The 23086-nt window shown below is 43.0% G+C and overlaps 1 protein-coding gene across 1 annotated transcript in view; it reads right to left on the reverse strand.

Annotated features, from left to right (window-relative positions):
* The window catches only part of PVRL3 (poliovirus receptor-related 3), an 87818-nt gene that overhangs the window by 57109 nt on the left and 7623 nt on the right, over positions 1-23086 (reverse strand). Inside the window, exon 2 of the mRNA XM_015419719.1 lies at positions 19367-19705. Coding sequence (XP_015275205.1) covers positions 19367-19705 — 339 coding nt within the window. The remainder of the gene's footprint in view (positions 1-19366; positions 19706-23086) is intronic.

Here is a 23086-nt window from a genome sequence, read left to right on the forward strand (position 1 = left end):
GTGCCCGGACGTGTCCAACGGCGAAGACGACTGTGGAGATAGCGCCTTCTCCATCAAAGCCAAGTGCAGACGAGCTGCTCTGTTTTTTCTCGTCTGGTTCGAGAATTTCTGGCAATGTCCGCACTTAGAAACACAGTGCGACTCCCCTAAACAGACGAGGCAAAGCGAATGCCCGTTGGTGGGAGATATTTTAAGACCGCAAGTCTTACACCGTTTGAAACAACCCCACCGCGGGGCCATAGGCCAGCGGAGGGGAAAACGTTAAAGACAAGGAACAACACACCGAAGAAAAATGCTAACTACAAAAACAAAAGAAAGAAAAGGAAAACTAACTAAACGCAAGTTTAGCAGAAAGTTAGGTACTTAACAGACCGAAGCAGAAGGCGTCCTACCAGCGCGGCGGTCAGAAAAGAACTGGCGGGATCTGCGTAAACACACCGAAGAAAAATGCTAACTACAAAAAACAAAATAAAGAAAAGGAAACTAACTAAACGCAAGTTTAGCAAAAAGTTAGGTACTTAACAGACCGAAGCAGAAGGCGTCCTACCAGCGCGGCGGTCAGAAAAGAACTGGCGGGATCTGCGTGCCCCTCCTTGGTCATGCGCAGTGGAGCCGGCGCGTGACCTGGGAGAGGCGCGAAAATCCCTTTTGCTAGCTACCGGTACCGAGAAGGTCAGCGCAGGCGCAGTATATTCCCAAGGGTGTGATGCACAGAGACCACGAAGAAGATCAACAAGTTCCTCTCGGAAGGACAGGTCCCAAGGGCACTCGAGGAAGCTGTGGTTCATCCCCTCCTGAAAAAGCCATCTCTGGATCTGGCCGAATTGGCTAATTACCAGCCAGTCTCCAATCTGCCATATTTGGGCAAAATAACTGAGAGGGCCGTGGCAATTCAGCTACAGAGCTTTTTGGATGACACTTCCATTCTAGATCCTTTCTTCCACCTCCGGCTGATTAGGCAGTTGGTTCTCTTCCTCAAATGCAACGACTTGGCAACAGGGATCCATGCGATGGTCACCTCAAGATTGGACTACTGTAACGCTCTCTACATGGGGCTGCCCTTGACACAAATCCAGAAGCTACACCTAGTGCAAAATGCTGCAGCCAGGCTTAAGATGGGCCTCCCTATGTTGGACAACATCCAGCCTGTGCTGAAAGCAGTGTACTGGCTGCCAATAGCATACCAAATTTGCTTCAAGGTGCTGGTACTTACCTTTAAAGCCCTTTATGGTCAGGGGCCACATACCTGAGATAATGCCTTTCCCCACATGCTCCCCAGAGAGCACTGTGTTTAGGGTCACAAAATCAATTGGCCTCCCAGGTCCTAAAGATGCCAGGCATGCCACAACCAGGGCCAGGGCCTTCTCAGTGGTAGCTCCGTACTGGTGGAATGAGCTCCCAGAAGAGATCAGGGCCTTCAGGACCTTTAACATTTCTGCAGGGCCTGGAAGATGGAGCTCTTCCACCAGGCCTTTGAATAAGGAGCCACACCAAATAACATCAAATAACTGAGAAGTGGCAGTGCCCTGGTCCTTGGCTTACCACCAGCAGCCTGTGCTGTTGCCTAAATATAGAGACCAAGATGAGCCAACCACCAATATAGATCATCTGATTACAACACTAGTATTGGTTCTGCCTTCTGTAAGCATTCTTATAAGTACCTGATCACTTACTAGCACTTTATGATAATGTAGAGTTTTATTATTTGTTTTAAGATGGTATATAATTTGTTACCTATATGTTTAATCTCTTTGTAAGCCGCCCTGAGCCCGCTCTGGCGGGGAAGGGAGGGTATAAATTGAATAATAAATAAAGTTATTCACGAATTCTTTAGTTTTTCAATAGTTTTCTGCACTGCATCCACAAGTATTTTTTCCCTTGTCCTCTTCTTTCATTGCTTTCTCAACTCCTTCTAGCATGAGCTGTGCCATGTTGAATCCTACAATATCCATCACCTCTGGTTTCATTGTCTCATGTTTTAAGAGGTTAATTTGTGGAAGATTACACTAAATCACTTTTACTCTTAGGAACAAAGTACTTAAAGTACTTCATACTAAACTGAAAACAATCTGTCTTCTCACTGGGAAGTCATCATGTTTCCCTAAAAATGCAGTAATGAAAACGGAAAAACACAAACTGCATTCACAAAAATCAAAGAAATACTGACTTTATTGACCAATTTTTTAAAAAAACTGACAAAGTACTGACCAAGATGAAAAAACTGACTTTTACGGATTTTACCGACAATTTTCCACCCGTGATTAGTATTTGTAGCTGACAAATGCTAAAAGAATTTATAAGTAGTGTTCTCCTGAAGCATCAAAAGCCCATTAAGACATCATCCCATTTTACACATGCAAATTACAAAACATAGATTAAGCTATTACATTTCAAGCCTCAAATATACTAGACAACTAACACAGGCTTGCCATCTGGACAGTGACCAATTGCCCAGGGATCTAGCAGTCATGCTATTACCAAGTATTTCCTCGATTCCATGACCAAACATCTTATGACAAATAATGACACAAAATCAGATAACTATCTGGTATACACCCAATAAGTATACTCCATGTTCTTCTGAACACAACATTCAACATGGAATGATGTTCTATGAAGTAAGCCATTTTAAAAATGCATGTATAAATTGAACAGTTCAAATAAAAAACAATATAGCCAATGGCCACTGACGAAGTGTCAAGATTTACACATCTGAAAGTAAATCAGTTAAAATATAAATAGTGACAAGGTATTTATAAAAAGAGAAACTTCTTGTTATGTAATGGCACCATGACTGGTTCTCCTAACATGTACTTTAGCATTAAGTACATCCAGGTAGGACTGAGACGATGGGTAAAGAAAATGGAAACATTAAAAAAAAAATCAAGGTGCTTTAGTAGGATGCGACTCTACATGACCTCCAAGTTACGTTGCTTTGAAGTTCGGTAAACATTTAGATTGAATGGGGAGAGTCTGTTTGGAAATGTATTCGTTCATGAACCAGCATGAGAATCCATGAACAGCTGGAAGGTTCATGCTGACTGACCTACCACGAACTTCACTTCACGAACCATGCACCCCTCAAAATTTGTTATGAACTGTAGTTTGTGAGCCAGTTCATGGCCATCTCTATTACCTGCCCCTGCAATGTATCTTAAAGATTTCATTTTATAAGTACAAGAGTTAACTAGCCATCAGCAACAAGATCAGTGCAAATAAAGGGGGGAAAAGATGAAGAATTTTCAGCATTATATCTAATGTCCACCACTCTCTCCTGAGAAACAGCCTTCAGTTACAGAGGGCTCAAGAATAAAAACATTCCAGATTTTAATAAAGGCCTATAAAAGAAAAGCTTATAAAATATAATTAACTGCAATATTTGAAATACAGCACATCTAAACTGTTCTGCAATTACTGACTGCCACCCCTTATTTAACTTTGTCTTTTGGAAGCAAATACCCTTAAGAGTAACTTTGGGCCAATTCCTCTTCGGCTTACCAAATCAGCCAACACTATCTGTCCCGCTCCAGAGGTCGCAGGCCGTGGGGGCCAGACCCCGGGGGCCCCGACGAACCCCGCAAGACCCCCACTGTATGACTTACCAGGAAGGGCAGATCACGGCAATCCAGCGAGGGAGATGGGAGCGGCGACCCCACCTGCAGCGCACCGGCCGAGCCAGGGGGCGAGACCGAGGTCCGCGGAGCAGACCCCGGGAAGAAGAGCGAGACGACAGCAATGGGGCTGGCGAACCAAGAACGGGCGCGGAATGGCGAGAGCAGCCGCAAAGCGGCGTACCAACATCCACCCTGAAGATGCCCCACTGGCGTCCCGGTAGATAAAGGGGGCGTGGCCCAAGCCAAAGGGTGGATGGGCGGTCCCGGTAGCGGGGTGGGGAGATAAAAGGCACGGTGGAGAAGGGGCCGGGGAGGAAGAGTACGCTGTGAACCAGAGGGAGACGCTGAGAGAGAAAGACGCAAAGACGGGAAGGAGAGCGGGAAAGACGTACACAGTGTGCTGACATAGGGACGCTCCAGGTGCACTTAACCCTGTCCCCTGTCTGTCTGAGGCCCCTCACTCCCTCTCCCTTTTTGGAGCCGACCACTTCCAGGGCCGCCCGTCCCGCTGGAGCCTGACCGAGACCCTGACAACACAGCCATAGGGGGCACTACACCGAGGGCCAGGGGAGGACGCGACACTATCATATATCAATTTGGTCTCAGAGCATAGACCAAAACATTCCTCATAAGGGGGCCAGATATAGAATGGAGAGATGCACAAAAATCCCAGAACATAAAGGGGGGGGGCTTAAAATGCCTCCAAAGCACATTACTACATATTCCTCACAATAAACAAAAAATGCTGAATAAAATCTCACAGTAGTACTTCAGGAGCAACTTAGCCATAGGTAGCCTAAACTCTCAGTCAGCTGGCTGGCAGTAGCTGGCGGAAAGAAACTTGAATCAGAAAGCACAGCCTATACACCTTCTGGTCTAAGCCCCCCCCCCCCAGTGCTTGCCAGCCAGATGACGGGGATAAGAGGATCTGGAAAGGAAAGCAGCCCTTTTCTGCTCCTCCCCATCACCTGACTAGTAGGAGAAGAGAAGGCTTAGAGTTCAAAGACCATCAAACCTTTCAACCCCAAGTTGAGTGGGGGGAAGGACTCACCAGGGAAAGGCCCTGCGAGTCATTATAGATCCATTTGTATAATTACAGCATTTGAAACAAATGTTTAAATACAATTAACTGGTCTTCCTATGCTCATGAAGTCCACCAGTAACTCTTGCACACTTGAAAAAAGCAGGTTGCTTACCAGTAACTGGTGATCTTTGAGTGGTCATCTGTGCATTCACACCCATGGGATTCAGTGCGCACGTGCTGGATCGATCGGTGCTGTAGCAAGCTCTATTTTAACAGATTTTCACGCCCAGTCCCTCCGGGCATGCGCAGGAATCCCACCGCACATGCCCAGAGGGGTGGGTGCAGACCTCCCACCAGTTTCTTCAAAGTACCGCCGCAAATCAACCCCTTATTCAAAAGTAGAAGCTGACAGCAGTGGGGAAGGAGGGTGGGTGGTGTGAATGCACAGATGACCACTTGAAGATCACCAGTTACTGGTAAGCAACCTGCTTATCTTCGACGTGGTCTCTGTGCCTCACACCCATGGAGATTAGCGAGCAGTAGTCTACCTGGAGGTGGGTGCTGGCAGGTCTTTTACTGCATAGCCGAAGACAGAATGTGACGTCCCATGTTGGTACCCGTGTAAATATGGACGTCTAGGGCGTAGTGCCTGATGAAGGTGTTAGGCGTGGCCCAAGTAGCGGCTTTACAAATGTCCGGCAGTGGCACTCCCTGGAGGAAGGCAGTGGAAGTTGCGACAGCCCTGGTGGAATGAGCCCTGATAGGACCAGGCAATGGCTATTTGGCGAGTAGGTAACAGAGTTGGATGAGACCTACAATCCACTTTGACAGGCGCTAAGCCGTAATGTGACTGCCTAGCCGTGCCGAAGCGTACGAGACGAAAAGCTGCAGGTCTCGTCTGGTTGGATGCGTTCTTTGCATGTAGAACAAAAGAGCCCGCTTGACATCTAGAGTGTGTAGTAATCTGTCCTCCGCTGATGTAGGGTTTGGAAAGAAGTCTGGGAGGAAGACCTCAGCCTGCAGGTGGAGCTATGACTCCAGCAGGAAGGAAATGTCCGGTACTAAATGCATTCCATCTGGCAGAAACGACAGGTAGGGTGTATCGTGGTGGAAAGCCAGTATCTCTCCCACTCGCCTAGCCGAGGTGATGGCAATTAAGAAGGCCGTTTTCCAAGCCAAGAGTTTGAGCTCGCATGTTGTGAGTGGCTCGAAGGGCTTCCTAGTCAGCTGGCGTAGAACTAGAGGAAAGTCCCTGGAGCAACTGGAGTTTTGACAGGAGGGTAAAGGTGAAGCAAACCTTTTAAAAACAGTTTTGAAAGCGGATGTGAAAACAAAGTACATCCTTCAACTGGAACATGGGAGGCCGAAAGAGCGGCCAAATAAACCTTCAACGAAGAGTGGGAAAGTCCCGAGTCAGCTAAAAGAGCCAGTTTGGTGTAGTGGTTAAGTGTGTGGACTCTAATCTGGGAGAACCGGGTTTGATTCCCCACTCCTCCACTTGCACCTGCTGATGTGACCTTGGGTCAGTCACGAGCTCTGGCACAGCTGTCCTTGAAAAAGAGGAGTTTGTGTCAGAGTTCTCTCAGCCCCACCCACCTCACAGGGTGTCTGTTGTGGGGAGGGGAAGGGAAAGGAGTTTGTAAGACGCTCTGAGACTCCAAGTGAAGGGCGGGGTATAAATCCAATCTCCTCCTCCTGCTCCTCCTCCTAAGGAGAGGAGGAAACGAAAAACTGTTTCGAGGCCAGCTGAGGTGGCTCGAGTGGCGTCGTCACCCAGAAAAGAACAGAACTTCCTCCATTTATAATCATAGGACTTCTGCGTAGTGGGTTTCCTTGAATTCAAGAGGACGTTAACTACATGGGAGGAGAAGCCTGTGATGTTACCTGCCATGCTGTCAGTTTCAACTGTGGTATGTTGTGATGTAAGACGCGGGAGTCTGAGAGAAGGAGGAGGTCCGGGGCCGGGGGGAACTGATGGTATATCCCCTGGGAAAGCTCAAGGACCGTTGAAAACCAAGGTTGTCTTGGCCACCATGGTGTTATTAGGATGCAGTCCGCATTGTCCTTGAGTATCTTGCGGACCACCCACAAAAGCAGAGGTAAGGGGGGGGACAGGTAAAGGGGCCCTGATGAACAAGGGTAAAGAAGGCTGTCTCCCAGAGATTGTGGGTCTTTGCCTCCTCGACTGCAGAAGAGATGACATTTTTTGTTGCTTCTGTTCGCAAAGACATCGACTCGGGGAGTCCCCCACTTGTGGAAGAGAAGGAGGAGGTATTTTAGGTTCATCCCCCAGTCGTGCAGGCTGAGTCCGGCTCGACTTAGATGGTCTGCCTGCACGTTCATGTGGCCAGGGATGTGAGTGGCCATGAGGAATATGTCATTGTCAATGCACAACTCCCATAACTGGATGGCCAGGTTGCATAAGCATTGGGACACCGTGTTGCCCTGTCTGTTGATATACGACAGCGCCGTGGTGTTGTCCGTCAGGACCGTGACACATTTTCCCTTGAGTAAGGGGAGGAAGGAGGTGACAGCGTGTCGTATGGCTAGGAGTTCGAGGAAGTTTATGTGTTTTCTCCTCGTCTGTGCATCCCATTTGTCGCACCCAATCCCATCAAGGAAGCATCTGTGGTTATCGTGATCTCTGGTGACGGAGGGTGAAAGGGTGCTCCCTGAAGGATATTGGCAGGGATAGTCCACCAGATTAAAGAGTCCTGTATGCTGGGAGGAAGGGATAGGACGACAGTGTGTGTGTTTCTCGACAGGTTGTAATGGCGAATGAACCATAGTTGTAAGGGACGCATTTTGAGTCTCGCAAAAACGAGGACGGATGTAGTTGCAGCCATCAGGCCAAGCAGCCTCTGAATTTGGAAGGCAGTGACGTAGGGTTGGGTGCAGACGACGGTGGCTAGGGAAATGATATCTGACGCTCTGTCGTTGGGCAGGTAAGCCATGCATGTCTGTGAATCCAGGATTGCGCCGATATACTGTATGCGCTGGACTGGAAACAAGTGAGATTTTTGCTTGTTGACTTGATTCTCCAATAGTGTCAAAGTCTCTGCAATGTTTGAGATTAGGGCGGTTTTGGAAAGTGCCACCAGAAGCCAATTGTCTATGTAGGGGTAGATCGCAATACCCTGTAGACGGAGGAAAGCTGCAACCACAGTCATTGTCTTTGTAAAGACTCTTGGGGCACTGGAGAGACTGAATGGTAGGACCGTGTACTGGAAGTGCCGGTAACCAATCGCAAAGCGTAGGTATTGGCGGTGGTAGGGGTGGATAGTGATGTGGAAATACGCATCTTGGAGGTCGAGGGTGGCCATTCATAAGTGTATGCGAAGCAGTGGCATGATCTGTTGAAGCGAGACCATGCGGAAGCGGTGGTAAGTCACGAAGCAATTCAACTCCCTGAGATCTAAAATGGGTCAAACGCCTCCGTCTCTCTTCGGGACTGTGAAGTATCAGGAATAAAATCCCATCCCATGGAGGTGTGGTGGGACATGTTCTATGGCTCCCTTTTGTAGAAGGACGGATACCTCCTCGAGGAGAGGTGGGGAAGGGGGCGTGGAGATGACAACTAAAGTATTGGGGTTCTGGATAAACTCTATTTTGTAGCCTCGGGTCAAGACGGCGAGCACCCACTCGTCCGAGGTGATGTGATGCCAAGTGTGAAGAAAGAGTGACAGTCAGGTAATAGCTGACTCGGTGACAGGGAAGTCAAAAACTCTGTTTGGAGGGTTTGGCCTGTTTGGTGCAGGAAGCCTGTTGGCCTGACCGAATTTTGGTTTCTGGAAGGTGAGTTTTTGGCCCCCAGAAGATGTTCTTGGCCTCCAGTGGGTGTCAGGAGACTGGTGAGTTGGGGTGCGCCTTTGCCAGGATCAGGACCAGTTACGAGGACGATAGTGTTGTTTCGCCGAGGATGAGACTCCAAGAGCTCGGGACGCCTTTATACTTTTATCTATCTCTTGAAGAGTGGAATCAGTGGTAGCATTAAAGAGACCAAGGCCATTAAAGGGAAGGTCCTCTATATAAGATCTAGTGTATATAGGTAGGGTAGTGCTGCGGAGCCAGGAATGTCTTCTAAGAGCTATTGCAGAAACTATTGTTTGCGAAGACACCTTGAGGACGTGTTTTGTAGTGTTGAGCTGTTGTTTCGCCAACACCATGCCCTCTTTCTGTAGGACTTTGGCTGCCTGCAGTTTGTTATCTGGTGGGTAGCTGAGGAGTTCTGACAACCGTTCCCAAAGAGTGTATTGATAGCGGTTCATGCAGGCCAGGTAGTTGGTGGCCTTGACTCCTAACGCTCCAGTGGAGTAAAAACGCCTGCCAAAGGCATCTAATTTCTTTCCTTCCTTATCAGAAGGTGCGGAATGCGTCCTCTTTGATTTGGAGGAAGATGTTATCACTATTGAGTTTGGTTGAGGATGAGAGAAGAGAAATTCTGCATCAGTGTCTTGTACTCTGTACATGTGGTCCAGTTTTTGTGTGGACACTGGAGGCGATGAAGGTTTTAGCCATGGTGATTTAGCTGCTTGGAGAAGTACCGAGGACATGGGCAATGCCAAGGTGGAAGAGGTGCCGAGCTGAACTATATCATAGACTGAGTCTGTCGCCTGTTGTTGTTGGACGACAGAGAGACCTAGGGCATAGGCCATTCTTTTGACCAGCTCTATATAAGACATAAGGTTATCTGATGGAGATATGGGTAAGTCCTCAGCAACATCCTGGTTGGGAGACTTATGGTCAGGAGAAGTGTGAGCCTCAGAAGCCTCCGTATCTGAGTCCTCTTCTGCAAAGTCAGAGGAGTCTTGCTGTTGAATTTGGCCAGATGTGTCCTGCTGACAGGTCAGTGGTTTCGATTGGACAACAGGAGCAACAGGAGGTGGAGTGACCGGAGGGTTGAGAGGATGACTTGTTTTCAAATTATGGTGGGACAGATTGACCGCAGGAGGACGTGACAGAGATGCTGAAGGTCTTAATCTATGAGGGGATCTCGACCTATGAGTGGATTGGGTGGAATAGCGATCCCAATCAGCATAGTCCGCAGGCGTTAACCACGGCAGGGAAGGTGGATATGTCCCATAGATATACTGCAACTGTTGTTGATCCCACGACATCGGCGGTGGGGGGGGGGGCAGGAAGACTCTTGGGGAATGACTTCTGGGCCGTGGACGTCTGGGAGACAAAGCAGCCACTTGTCTGTGGGCAGTGTCTTGGTAATCTCGGTTGTCGATATTGACAGATTGACCGTGAAGACGTTGAGGGTGACGCTGCATGCCACATGAGGTGTATCGGTGCCGATGTGGATCGATGTCGGGAGCTTCCGATACCGTCGATGTCGACGACGGAGAAGGAGACGGAGAATGCTCTGCATCCATCTGATGGCTTAGGAGCTCTACCGTTTCGATGTCGGAGTAAGGACGCTCCGCTTGTTGGACGGGGAATCCAATACATGGATGGTCGGTATCGGTGGAGGAACTTGGGTGGTGGGAGGGCTTCTAATGTCCTGGCCCCATAAGTGCACCTCCTGATGGCACTGGTATTTCTGGCCACTGTGTGATACAGAATGTTGGGCTGGATGGGCCTTTGGCCTGATCCAACATTGGCATCTCTTATGTTCTTATGATACTGCCGGTGGAGGGGGGAGCACTACAGGGGCATCACCCAGTGCTTGTACCGCCGCCTTCCCCGTCTTAGCCGTCTTGAGGGACTTGGAAGTGTCCTTCGCGGACTTGGCTTCCGTACTAGCCTTAGCCTTCTTCTTAACAGGCGTGGAAGTGGACGATCGTGCCTTTGATGTTGGGAGCTTCGGTGTTGGGCGGTCGACATCGGAGGCGGGCCTCGCCTCAGTGTCGGAGCTGTTGACGGTCTCTCCTCCATTGGTGTGGCGGGAGCAAGAGCCACTTCCAGCAGTGCTACTTTAAGGTGTGCCATACCATTTTTTCTTGTTTGGTTGGAGAAGCAAGCGCAATGTCGGCAGGACTACGGTTTATGCGACTCTCCGAGGCAAAAAATACAAAGTGTATGCTGGTCGGGAGGAGCAAGTTTGCTTCCGCAGCGTTTACAACTTTTAAAAAATCCCCACTTCTTCTACATAAGAAGTTGAGTAGAGATGACGGTTGGGGGGGGGGCGAAGGCCTGAGGTAAATTCCCCTCAGAGAAAACAAAGTCCTTTTTTTTTTTTTTTGAAGAACAAGAACCAAAAAGGAAAAGAAGGAGGTGTGGAAAGAATTTCCAAGAGCTGAGAAGGGTTTTCCAAAAAGCTATCAGCGAACCGATCAGATCGACGATGAAAGAGGTCTTTCCAATGCGGCGGTAAGAAAGGAACTGGTGGGATGTCCACGCCCACCCCTCTGGGCATGCGCGGTGGAGTTCCTGCACATGCCCGGAGGGACTGGGCGCGGAATTCTGTTAAAATATAGCTTGCTACAGCACCGATCAATCCAGCACGTGCGCACTGAATCCCATGGGTGTGAAGCACAGAGACCACGTTGAATATCACTAACAAATAATTTTGACACCAAACTTACACAACCATATTTTACATTATTAATAGTTTCAAAAGCCAACTACAATAGCTAAAAATTATCACCAGAGGGAGCTCCTGGGGCAGCAGCAGTTTACTCAGCCTAAGACATAAACATTCTCATGGACCGTTTGCAACAGCTGCTCCCTTTGGTACACTTACAGAAGTGTACTAATGTCATAAAGCATATGAGCATAGTCCGAGAAGGCATGCTCCCTCCAGCAACATTACTATAGCAGAACGGGAAGGCTGTACATCACCACCCAGGATGTTTGGGGCATTGTTGTGAAGAACAAGGGTAAAATTTAAGTATTTGGGGAATGTCCAGAATACTGCATGTGCCAAGTTCAAACTAACATAGAAGTATTCTTGTGGGGGGGACTATTTCAACAAGATACCTGCTGGGTGTCCTTCGAGATCCGGTTCCGGTCCCGACGAGAGAAGACGCACAGAGGCAGCTCTGAGCATTCAACTCATTCCTGCACTTTCAAATAACTTTTTACATCAAGTAACATTCTCTGCCGAAGAGTGAGACTTTAGCAAGGAGCTTACTCCCAGTTCTGGGGAGGGTGGCGACCCTCCAGTTAATTCTGGGCTCGCTCCAGAAGCAAGAAAGCGTAAGGAAGCAAGAGAGGCAAGAAGTATTGTCAGCTCCTGCACTAGCCGAGACTACAAGAGCCTTTGGAGTCTACTGGAAATACCTGCCCAAAATACAAACCGAAGCTAAATACCCATTTAACTTATTGTTCATTTCTAAGGCATTGTAAATGAAAGAGAGTAGAGAAGATAGACCTTGTTTAAAAAGATAGAGAAGCGCAAGAATTTAAAAGGTGCTAAGGAACTTAAAAGCGGCTGCGAAAAGAGAGCACAAAGAGAGATTCGAGATAAATGCATATGCGCAAACTAAAAATGTTTGGGAAATAAGTATTACATAACCTTGTCCTTTGTTTCCAGTTTGTAGCTGGTGATCCTAGCCCTTTAACGAAGAACTAACACAGAGTGAGGGTGATGAGGCAAATTTCTTTTGTGCAGATAAGCGGCAGCGGAGAGGAGAGGCAACGCGGAGAAAGCTGCAGCAAATGCGGAAGGGAGAGACGGTGCAACAGAGTGACGCAATAAAGAGGCAACAACGAGGAGAGGCACAGCAGACGTGAGAGGGGGAATGGAGCGACGCAGCAAGGAGGCGAGGATCCGACCGCAATAGAAGGAGCAATATAAAGCGATACAATACGAACATTGACAGTAAAAAAGAGTTAAAGAGACACAACCCAAGTGTAATAGGAAAGACCATAGTGACGCTGATCATTATAGAGATACTGTTTACTGGACTCTGATCATAAAGGGGGGGGAATATAGTTTAAGTAGGTTTACACTAGAGAAACAATACAGAAAGAGTTATAAACTTTTTAATACCACAAAATAAAGAAACAATAAAAATAATTGCATCAGGAGCAGGCAATAGTAGGAAAGGCTCTATACCTTCACCAGGACAGTTGGGAGTTACCAGCCAACTTAAAACAAATATCTCACAACAATCAATGAAAGAATTGAAAGCATTTATTCAGGAAAGCATAGTACAAACTTTCCAACAAACAATGGAGTTAACGTTACCAGATCTAATTAAGAAAGAGTTAGCCCCCATACACACAAGGATGGAGGAAATATCAAAGCAAATTAAAACAGAAACAGAGGAGATTAAGAAACAAATGTCAGACAATAAAAATAAATATTTAAAATTGCTAAAACAACTAGTAAACTGGAAGAAAATACACAAGTTCTGGATTTGGAAATGCAAGAAATAAACAAAAAATGATAAATTGGAGGAAACCATCATAAACTTTGAAATGGAGAGAGCAGGGATTATAATTAGATGCCAGAATATATCAGAAGAAATAGATGAGAATCTAAAAGAAGAAATCGCTAAAGACTCCGCGGAACAATTGAATATAAGTACTAAAGAAGAAAGTTTTGAGGATATGGAATCAATTTATAGGAAAAACTCAGCATATGCCAAAAGGAAAAAGCTTCCCAGGGAAGTACACATAAAATTCTATAAAAAAGAGACAAGAAATAAAATATTGAAAGCAGCGAATGAGAACAAAGTAATTATAGAAGAAAAAGATATAAGGATATCAAAAGATGTTCCCTGGAGAGTAAGGGAAAAAAGAATAAATTATAATATCCTAACAAATCTTTTAAAAGAAAATGGAATCATGTTCAGATGGCTTATTCCAGAAGGAATACTATTCTCTTACAAAGGCAAAAGGCAAAGAATAAATTCTATCTTTAAATTAGAAAACTTTAGAAAACGAAGGAGAAAACTTAGGTTGGCGAAAGAAGAAGAGGAAGACGAAGAAGGGGAATATGCAGAAGGCCAAGAAGAAAATACAGGGAAAAATCAGCGGGAAGCAGACTTTGACTTGACAGAGGAAAAAGAGAAAAATAGGGAAAAAGAAAAGAAACGACAAAGAAACAGATTTACAGATAGAACACAATTCCAGATGCAAACTAGATTCCAATACAGGAATCAAAATACTGGTACTAAGAACAAAAATAATGATAAATAGAAAACTAAAGCTCCTCTCAATAAACGTAAATGGCTTAAATGGGCCACAAAAAAGGAATAGAATTTTTCATCAGTTATCTAAAATGAAAGCAGATATAATCTGTCTGCAAGAGACCCACATAAAAGGAGATGAAACTAAATACCTGAAGTGCAAAAAGTTGGGAATAGCTTTTACAGCATCTGACAAAATAAAAAAGAGGGGTGGTTATACATGGGAAAGAATACTTACGGTACATCCAAAATGATCTATAGTTCAAAAGATGGAAGAATTATAGCGATAACAATTATGACAAATGGGAAAGAAATACTTACTATTAATACCTATGCTCTAAATCAAAGTCAAGAAATTTTTTATCGAAAAATTCGGAAAATGTTAGAGACAAATTTTTTTTGAAAATGCCAATAAACCTACAAGATGGCTTGCTTATAAATTGAGAAGAGAGAGAGAAAAGAGGACTATCTTGGCCCTACCAGACAAAAACCATGATCTAAAATATGAGATAGAAGATTTAAAAAACATAGCAAAACAAAATTATAAAAAGCTTTATCAACAAGAAACCCAAAATCTGCAACATATAGAGAATTACGTAAAACAATATAATACAAAGAAATTTAATGAGGACCAGAAAAAAATATTAAACGGCCCAATTGCACCTTATGAAATAGCAGAAGCAATAAGAAAACAAAAGAAAAATAAATCACCTGGGCCAGATGGCATACCAGCAGAGGTGTACCAAAAGTTTGAAGAACAACTCTTAATACCCTATAAAGAGGTACTTCAAAAGATAGTGAAAGAAACAACCATGCCAAAATCCTGGGAGGATGCTCTTATATCGTTGATACATAAGCCTGACTCTGATGAGAAAGAAATACAAAACTATAGACCCCATTTCCTTATTAAATGTAGATTATAAAATTTTTGCAAATATTTTAGCATCAAGATTTTAAAAAGTGCTACAGCGAGTTATCCATCAAGACCAAGTGGGTTTCCTTCCGAGGAGGCAGATGAAAAATAATATAAGAACAATTATCAACATAATAGAATATTTCGAATTTCACCCTGAGAAACAAATGTCCTTAATTTTTCTGGACGCGGAAAAAGCTTTTGATAATGTTTCCTGGGATTTCCTAAAAAGAAAATTGGGAGATATGGGAGTGTGGAAATAACTTCTTAAATATGATATCAGCAATATACAAAAAACAACAGGCAAGCATCTTAGTGAATGGTGAAATAACAAATAAAATAGAGATCCAGAAAGGTACCAGACAAGGTATCACACTTATTATTTATCTTTATATTAGAAACCTTAAATGATAATGTAAGGCAAAACCAAAAGATAAGAGGTCTGAAAATTAAAGACGAAGTATATAAGCTACAAGCATTTGCTGACGACCTAGTTTTTATCTTAGAAAGACCAATAATAACAGTTCCATGTTTACTAAAAGAAATACAAGACTATGGAAAAGTAGCTGGACTTAAAATAAATTTAAAAAAAACTAAAATACTAAAAAAATTGCTCACAAGATTTAATAAATGAACTCCAAGAATTGACGAAAATGCAAATGGCGATCAAAGTTAAATATTTAGGAATAATGCTGACAAATAGAAATAGTAGTTTGATAGAGAATAATTATAACAAATTAAGAGACAAAATAAGAAAAGACTTACTTAATTGGAAAGACCTCCAGCTATCTCTAATTGGAAGAATAGCAACAATTTAGATGAACATCTTACCCCGCTTTCTATTCCTGGCACAAAATTTACCAATATTGAAAAGAAACCAATTCTTTATGGAACTAGAAAAAAGTTCAAGGAAATTTATTTGGTATCCAAAAAGGGCACGAATTAAATTAAAGATATTGCAAGACAAAAAAGAAGGAGGAGGTCTGGGCTTATCAAACTGGCGCCTTTACTATCAAGCAGCCACCATGGGTTGGATCAAAGATTGGATACAACTAGAAAACTGGAGAATTCTACATCTAGAAGGTCATGACCTCTACATGGGTTGGCATGCATACCTATGGTACGAGAAAGATAAAATTCATGCTAATTTTCATAATCATATTATTAGAAGGGCACTAATTAAAACATGGAAAGAAATAAAAATAGACACTATATAAAAATTACAAGATGGGCATCTCCTTTAGAATCATTTATAAACCCTAAACTAATGTCAAAGGAAAAAGCCATCCCATATGATATACTGCTCAATGGAAATAAATTAAGATCAGTAGAAAATCTAAAAGACAAAAATATCCACCTTACATAGTGGGAACAAATACAGTTGCATGATAGATATAACAAAGATAAAACAGTGGAATTCTTAAAAACCAAATCTGAACTTGACAAAATTTGGCTTTCCTCCAATGATAAACTAGTTCAAAAAATTTACAATTTCTTACTAGATGAATACTTATATGATGAAACTATAAAGAATTCTATGATTACCTGGATGAAAGATTTGGGAAAGGCCATACAAACTGATGACTGGCAAAAAAAATATGGAGAACAATGAAACTAATGAGAGCTGTAACGTTCAAAGAAAATATATTTAAAATGTTCCATACGTGGTATTGGACTCCAGAAAAGATAGCAAAAGCGTACAAAACATCAAACAAAAATTGCTGGAGATGTAAAGCAAACGTAGGGACTTTCTTCCACATGTGGTGGAAATGTGGGAAAATCTATAGATTCTGGCAAAATGTAAGTAATATAATAACAGAGATGTTACATATCAATCTAAAACCATGTCCTGAGATTTACCTGTTAAATATAATTCCTAAGGATTACAAAGAAAATGATGTATATGTACTGACATATCTTTACAGCAGCTAGAATCCTAATAGCGAAGTATTGGAAACAAGAAAACATACCAACGAGAAAGGAACTAGCTGTGAAACTCTTGGAAGTGGCAGAAATGGACAAACTGAGTGTAATATCGCAAGGGAAAGATGATATATTTCAGGAAAGATGGGTGAGGATATATAAATGGATAATGGAGAAGAATAAGCAATAGACTCTTCCATGTTATATGTATACAAATATCAGTATATGTATGAATATACGCTATAAAAACTAAATAAAACTCTTTAAAAAAACAAGATACCTGCTGAAGGAGCTTGATTTTTAAGGCTGTTATTCCGGACTTCATAAATGTACAAGATAAGACTTTCTCCAGTCAAGCATTTGAAAGATGCTACAATGGTAATGTGACAGCTCTACAACCACTCAGCAGTTCACAGTATATTTCTTCTGAATATTTCATATTTACACAATAGCATGCATACTTGATTCTGGAACATACACAGCTAATATTGTTCTGAAGTAGTATTATCTCCACTCACTAGGTAAACCATTAGCTTCCACTGCCTTCGTGACCAAACAAACTGTATGTGATGTCACTAATTAGTGGAAAATACCAAGACAGGCATTTTTTACCAAAGGATTATGTAAAATATCAGTAGGTAGTATCGCCAATACAGCAGATCTTAAAGAAAGCCAGTATCTTGTGCCCAAACACAATACTTACAAATTAGAAGGAACAAGTTTCTGGATATTTAATACCCTTCTGTGGGGCAATGAACAAAACTTGGGGAGGTGGGAATCAGAGCTTACATGGGCAAATGTATCTCTCTTATACATAAAGATCCATGTCTGGAGTTTTAGTATCCTGTTTACTTGTGGTTTGTTATATACTGTGGGGGTACTTGTGGATTAAACGTTAATAATCACAGCTTTAGAAGAACTAAAGAAAAATATGTCCCACCTATCTCAGCTTACTGTGACAATGCTTTGGATAACTGGCCTTTAAATAGTTCACCTATTCCTACAGGAGGATCTGGTGCATATTCAAGATACAAGTCAGAACACTGACTGAAAGAAAAATTGACATCACCAAGTTAATATGACTATGCAATCCTTGATGTGAACAACTGATAATCTCCAATGTGGAAACAACTCTGAGAACTGAGGCAGTTTCAAATTTTCTATTCTTAATCTTCATGTTGTGGTTTTAGCCTACAAAGATCAGAAGTATCTTAAGAGTTATTCTTGAGACAGGACAGTGAAAACAGTCTGACCAATCAACCACTATACTAATTGACTACAAATAAATTTGGCTAATTTAAGAAATTTATCTAAGCTAGAAACCTCTTATAATGTAATCTCTATTTAAACTGCTATTTTCTAATTGCTATTATAAATTGACAGCAATGTTTCAAATGAAACCATTAGTGTTATAAGATTGAGTATTGCAGGTTTATGTTCTCATTTAATCCCATTTTTGAAATTTCATGTTAAATAGTTAAGTTTTATCATAATCAGTTTCATAACTCTTGAATAACTGCTTCTGTATCCAATGTTCCCTCTAAGCCGTGGTATCTTGTGAGCAAGAATTCTTTGTGAGCTACTGGCATTAAAGTTGTGAGTGAGCGATTTGGCTACTGCATAAATTAAGTTTGCTCTGGAGCCATCCTTCCTGAGCGAAGACAAAAATGTGTGGGCTGGAGGCTAAAAAACTGTCTGTATCCAATCTCATCTAATGTGTGTGAAAACCTTTCCTGCAAAATGTCTCAGATTTGTTTAGCCTCCCTGTCAAGTGGTCAATAAGAAAGGGGGGGGGGGGAGAAAGGGATTTTCCCAATCATTTCACAAGGCAACTCAGAAAAACTCAAATAGGGAACACACAGGTCCCATCCAGTTAGTCCCCATTTTCCTCTGAACAAAGGAAATGAACATTTACCTTAGATGGGGTGAAAGGGTGGACACAAAGTAAGGAGGGCTTACTAGACACAAACCCAATGGGACTGTAGACCTCTTCATTTCCAGAAGATGGGTAAACTACAAATCCAGGATGTCAGAATGAAATCCTCCTCCTAAGCATGCTCAGAGCATTCCAAAAGTCAGGCAGTGTTGGATTTGTGCATAGCAATGTCCTCCCTTTTATCAAAGTAAGTTCTGTATATGTGTGTTGGAAAATAAGAGGGGGATAACTACAAGGGCTACATACCTAACCCCATTTCAACAGAGAACCAAGAGTCTCAGTCTCATTCAAAATAAAACGAAGCATTTAAATTGGGGGAGGAGTTCATATTATGAGGTCCCCAACTGAAGATCAGATGGCATCACTGCTTTTAATTTCAATTTGTGAGCTGTATGCTTGGAAATCGTAGTGAAATAGTATAAGCTAAAATTGAGCAGACTTGTTACTCAAAGAATGTCACAACAAGAAAATTGAGAAATAATCACATACATTGACCCTAGAGAAGGGAAGTACTGGTGGCACACAGAACATGTGCAGTAAGGTAAACCATGTGATCCAGAACACGCCTAATATTTTCTTGTCATTTCAAATTACTATTATTGGACTTTCAGGGTACCTTGATGGCCATTACAGATTTTCAAAGTGATAAACCCCAGGTAATCTATCAAGAAATCCCAGAGTTCCCAGTATACAGTTAGGAATCTATTTTGTAATTAATGTAAGTGAAGCAAACACGACTTTCAACAGACATTGAAATGAGAGAGAAACATGAAATAGCACTTCTATTGTAATGCTCACTGTAAACTATTACATTTAGTTTGACCTACATTCTACATGAAAAGATGTACAAAAGAGATATTAAAATAAGCATACCCAATACAGCTACAGTTGTTGATGACTGGGAGTTTCCTAGAGGAAATGTAGCTGCTTTGCATACGTATTCTCCAGAATCAGAGAAAGTAACATTTGTCAAGATGATTGATGCATCCGTAAGCGAATGATTTTTAAGTGATACTCTTCCTTGATATTCTCCTTGAACGGAAAATCCATATTCAGGATGATGAACAGCAATAGTCTGTGCACTCTTTCCATGTATCTTCTCCCATGTAATTTGTGTTAATGTTTCATTTATATCAATTATGCATTTCAGTGTAACATCCTTCCCCCATACTGCTTTCACATGTGGATCAACTATTGGTCCAGCTAAGGCACCTTTAAAACAGAAAAGGAAAAAATATATTAGTTGAGCATGCCACACAGGTATCATTGCTACACTGTTTTGCCATCTCCCATATAGCTTGTTTTACTACTGTACACAGTTCCTTACAAATGACCAGTCCAGGAGAATAGGATTCGTAGATCCACCCATGGCTTTGCTAATGATTTACTAGGAACAGAAGAAATTCAGACGTTTCCAGCAAATAAGCCATAAATAGCAGCACTCTACAAATTAAGGACATTTTGGTACCATGTGTGTAAACCTGTTATTAACTGCATATGTTAAGAACATAAGAGAAGCCAATGTTGGATCAGGCCAATGGCCCATCCAGTCCGACATTCTGTCACACAGTGGCCAAAAATACCAGGTGCCATTAGGAGGTCCAGCAATGGAACCAGGACCCTAGAAGCTCTCCCACTGTTGCCCCCCCAGCACCAAGAATACAGAGCATCACTTGCCCCAGAGTTCCTATCTATGCCTTGTGGTTAATAGCCACTGATGGATCTCTGCTCCATGTTTATCTAATTCCCTCTTGAAGCTGTCCATGCTTGTAGCCGCCGCCACCTCCTGCGGCAGTGAATTCCATATGTTACTCACTCTTTGGGTGAAGTACTTCCTTTTATCTGTTCTAACCTGACTGCTCAGCAATTTCATTGAGTGCCCACGAGTTCTTGTATTGTGAGATCTTATCAATGAAAGAAGTAGAAAAGTTTTGAACTACTGCAACATTGTGTAAAAATACTATCAATAGTCAAAATGCTGTATGCTACACTCAATTTCAGACAAATTTAGCAATCAAGAATTCATACTGTTAAAAAACACACTGAGAGCACTAAATGAAATTGGACTGTACGTTCCAAGTATAAAGTATGAAGGTAGTTTAAATGTGTATCAAGTGGACTAAGCTATTCAGTTCTCAGAACTAATGTAGAAAACAAAAGGAAGTGTAAACATAAAATCAACTTACACTGCTAATAAAATTTCCAGGAACCCAATCTTCCCAGTAATATTTTTCTACCTTGACTTTTTAAAAGGTATATTTGGAGTTTACAAGTGGTTTACCACTGTAGACTAAATAACTTTCAACTGAGACCAAAACATGTAAGATAGCAATTTTATATGCTACGTTATAAATTATGCATTTTATGTTGTTAAAGCAGTAAAGTTAGTTTAGGTTTGGTTGCATCTATTTCAATTCCCCCCAAATTTCCATTTTCCCAAACGTTTTCCCTATAGAGAAAAAATAAGGAAAAAACACACACATCCCCAGCTTAAAACTTTCCAGAAATTTTACACCTGTAGTTAACCCTTTCATTTGGAACAGATTTTGGTTGGAGAATACTAAAGAAGTATGTAGCATTATAATGTGTTTGAAATTCTAATACTAGTATCAGCAATGTATGATGACTGGGGGAAGCTTTTATGGGGATATGTTCACCACCACCACTCCACTCACATATACCAGTGGAAAGCGCTTCTAGTAGCACACAAATAGAGGAGCAGAACAGCCCGGGATAGCCCAATCCAATAAGATTGGAAGCTAAGCAGGGTTTGCCTTGGCTAGTATTTGGAAGGGTGACCTCCAAGGAATACCAGGGTTGTGACACAGAGGTAGGAAATGGCAAACCACTTCTGAAATGTCTCTTGCCCTAAAATAAGTCTCGCTCATCACCTACTGGTGCATAACACTAAAGAGTTAGAACTTCTGGCTGCCAGACAATCTTAGGATCTCCCGGCTATTCTACACACAACATTTATTTATTATCAGATTTATACCCCCCCCCTCCTGGCCGAGGCCAGCTCAGGGTGGCTCACACAGAGTACAACATATGAATTACAATTAAAACAATTTTAAAGCCAACTAATATAATAAAGTGCTAGTGGTCATATATTGTTTAGTGATGGCAGCCATTAATCAATGGTCCCTTCTCGCAGTCCGCTCGTAGGTCATACGATAATTAGAGGAGCAAATTTTTCTTCCTACAATATGCTTTCACCTTAACAGTCGCTGGTCTGGAAAGTTCCCACCCACGACAAGGGACTTTCTTGTGCTTGGAGGTGGAGGGGGAGTCATCTTGAAGGTGGAATTCAAAACCCCTGTACATAAGGCAAGCAATCACCCTAGCTCATACCCACTTGGATCATAGCACTTCCATGTTGCTCATCTATTTTCTCAGTCTCTTAATATTGTCAGAGATGAGAAAGTTAATTCAAGCAGTATTCAGATGCATCAATCACAATTAAAATGTGAACAAATCCAGCTACATGGTGAACATACAGGTGTTTGCAGAAGACACATTTTAGGTTGGGTGCTCAGTTAAGAGGCCACCCCCCCCCCCAAGAACAACAAATATTTACATAAAGGTTAAAAGAAATTCCCTTGATAGGTAGAAACTTCCCTAGCATACAATATGTGGTAAAGGCAGCCTCTGCACTCTCCCAGACATCCAGTACTGCAATGAAGGGGGATAAAAGGAAAAAACAGACTGGACATAAACTGGACTGATAAGCATTATTCCACTACAACGTATGAGAAAACTGGTTGTTGTCTCCAAACTTTTAAGCCTTTTAACTAGAAGAGTTCAGCCAATCAATAGTTTTTTTTAAAATAAATAGAAGTAGCCAGAAGAATATTTTCAGCAAGAAAATAGTCAAGTTCCACATGGTGTAAATCAGATAGCAACTATGCCAAAATTTTTGGTAAGCAGGTAAGAATGGTGAAAGTTTAAACAGTACACCTAACAGTTAAAGGGAACAGCAAAGCATACAAACTCCCCTCTTCAACAATACTGATGAGTAGAAAGCTCATGTCCAAACAGTAGCAGATTTAAGATAATTTCCAGGTTGTGATCAGCTATGAGACAGAGGTCCAGAATCCACCTTGCTGGAAAGGGAAGGCTAAGCTAAATCATCCATGTAATGATTCCTTGTTTTATGAGTGTGTGTGTGTGTGTGTGTGTGTGTGTGTGCGCGCCCAGGGCCGGCTCGCCCACTAGGCGAACTAGGCGCTCGCATAGGGCGCGCTGGCCCTCAGGGGCGCCAAACTGCATACACACACCCCGCGCGCCAAAGGGATGCGTTGCTTGGCGGGCCACCAGAGAGCCCAGCCTTGCCTTCCCTGGCCAGCCGGCTGGTGGGGGGCGATGCAGCCGTGCGCCGGCCGGAGCAGGCCCCTTTTGGGCCCGCCGGGGTGAAGTTCACCTGCCTGAAGTTGCCGCGGGGCGGAGGTAGAGAGACACTCAGGCTGGTGGGGGGCGATGCAGCCGTGCGCCGGCCAGAGCAGGCCCCTTTTGGGCCCACCGGTGGTGAAGTTCGCCTGCCTGAAGTTGCCCCAGTGCGGAGGAAGAGAGCTGCTCCGAAGCACCCTCCTCCCA

The sequence above is a fragment of the Gekko japonicus genome, unplaced genomic scaffold (assembly GCF_001447785.1).
Source record: "Gekko japonicus isolate JY-2015 unplaced genomic scaffold, Gekko_japonicus_V1.1 scaffold1810, whole genome shotgun sequence".
Taxonomy (NCBI): domain Eukaryota; kingdom Metazoa; phylum Chordata; class Lepidosauria; order Squamata; family Gekkonidae; genus Gekko; species Gekko japonicus.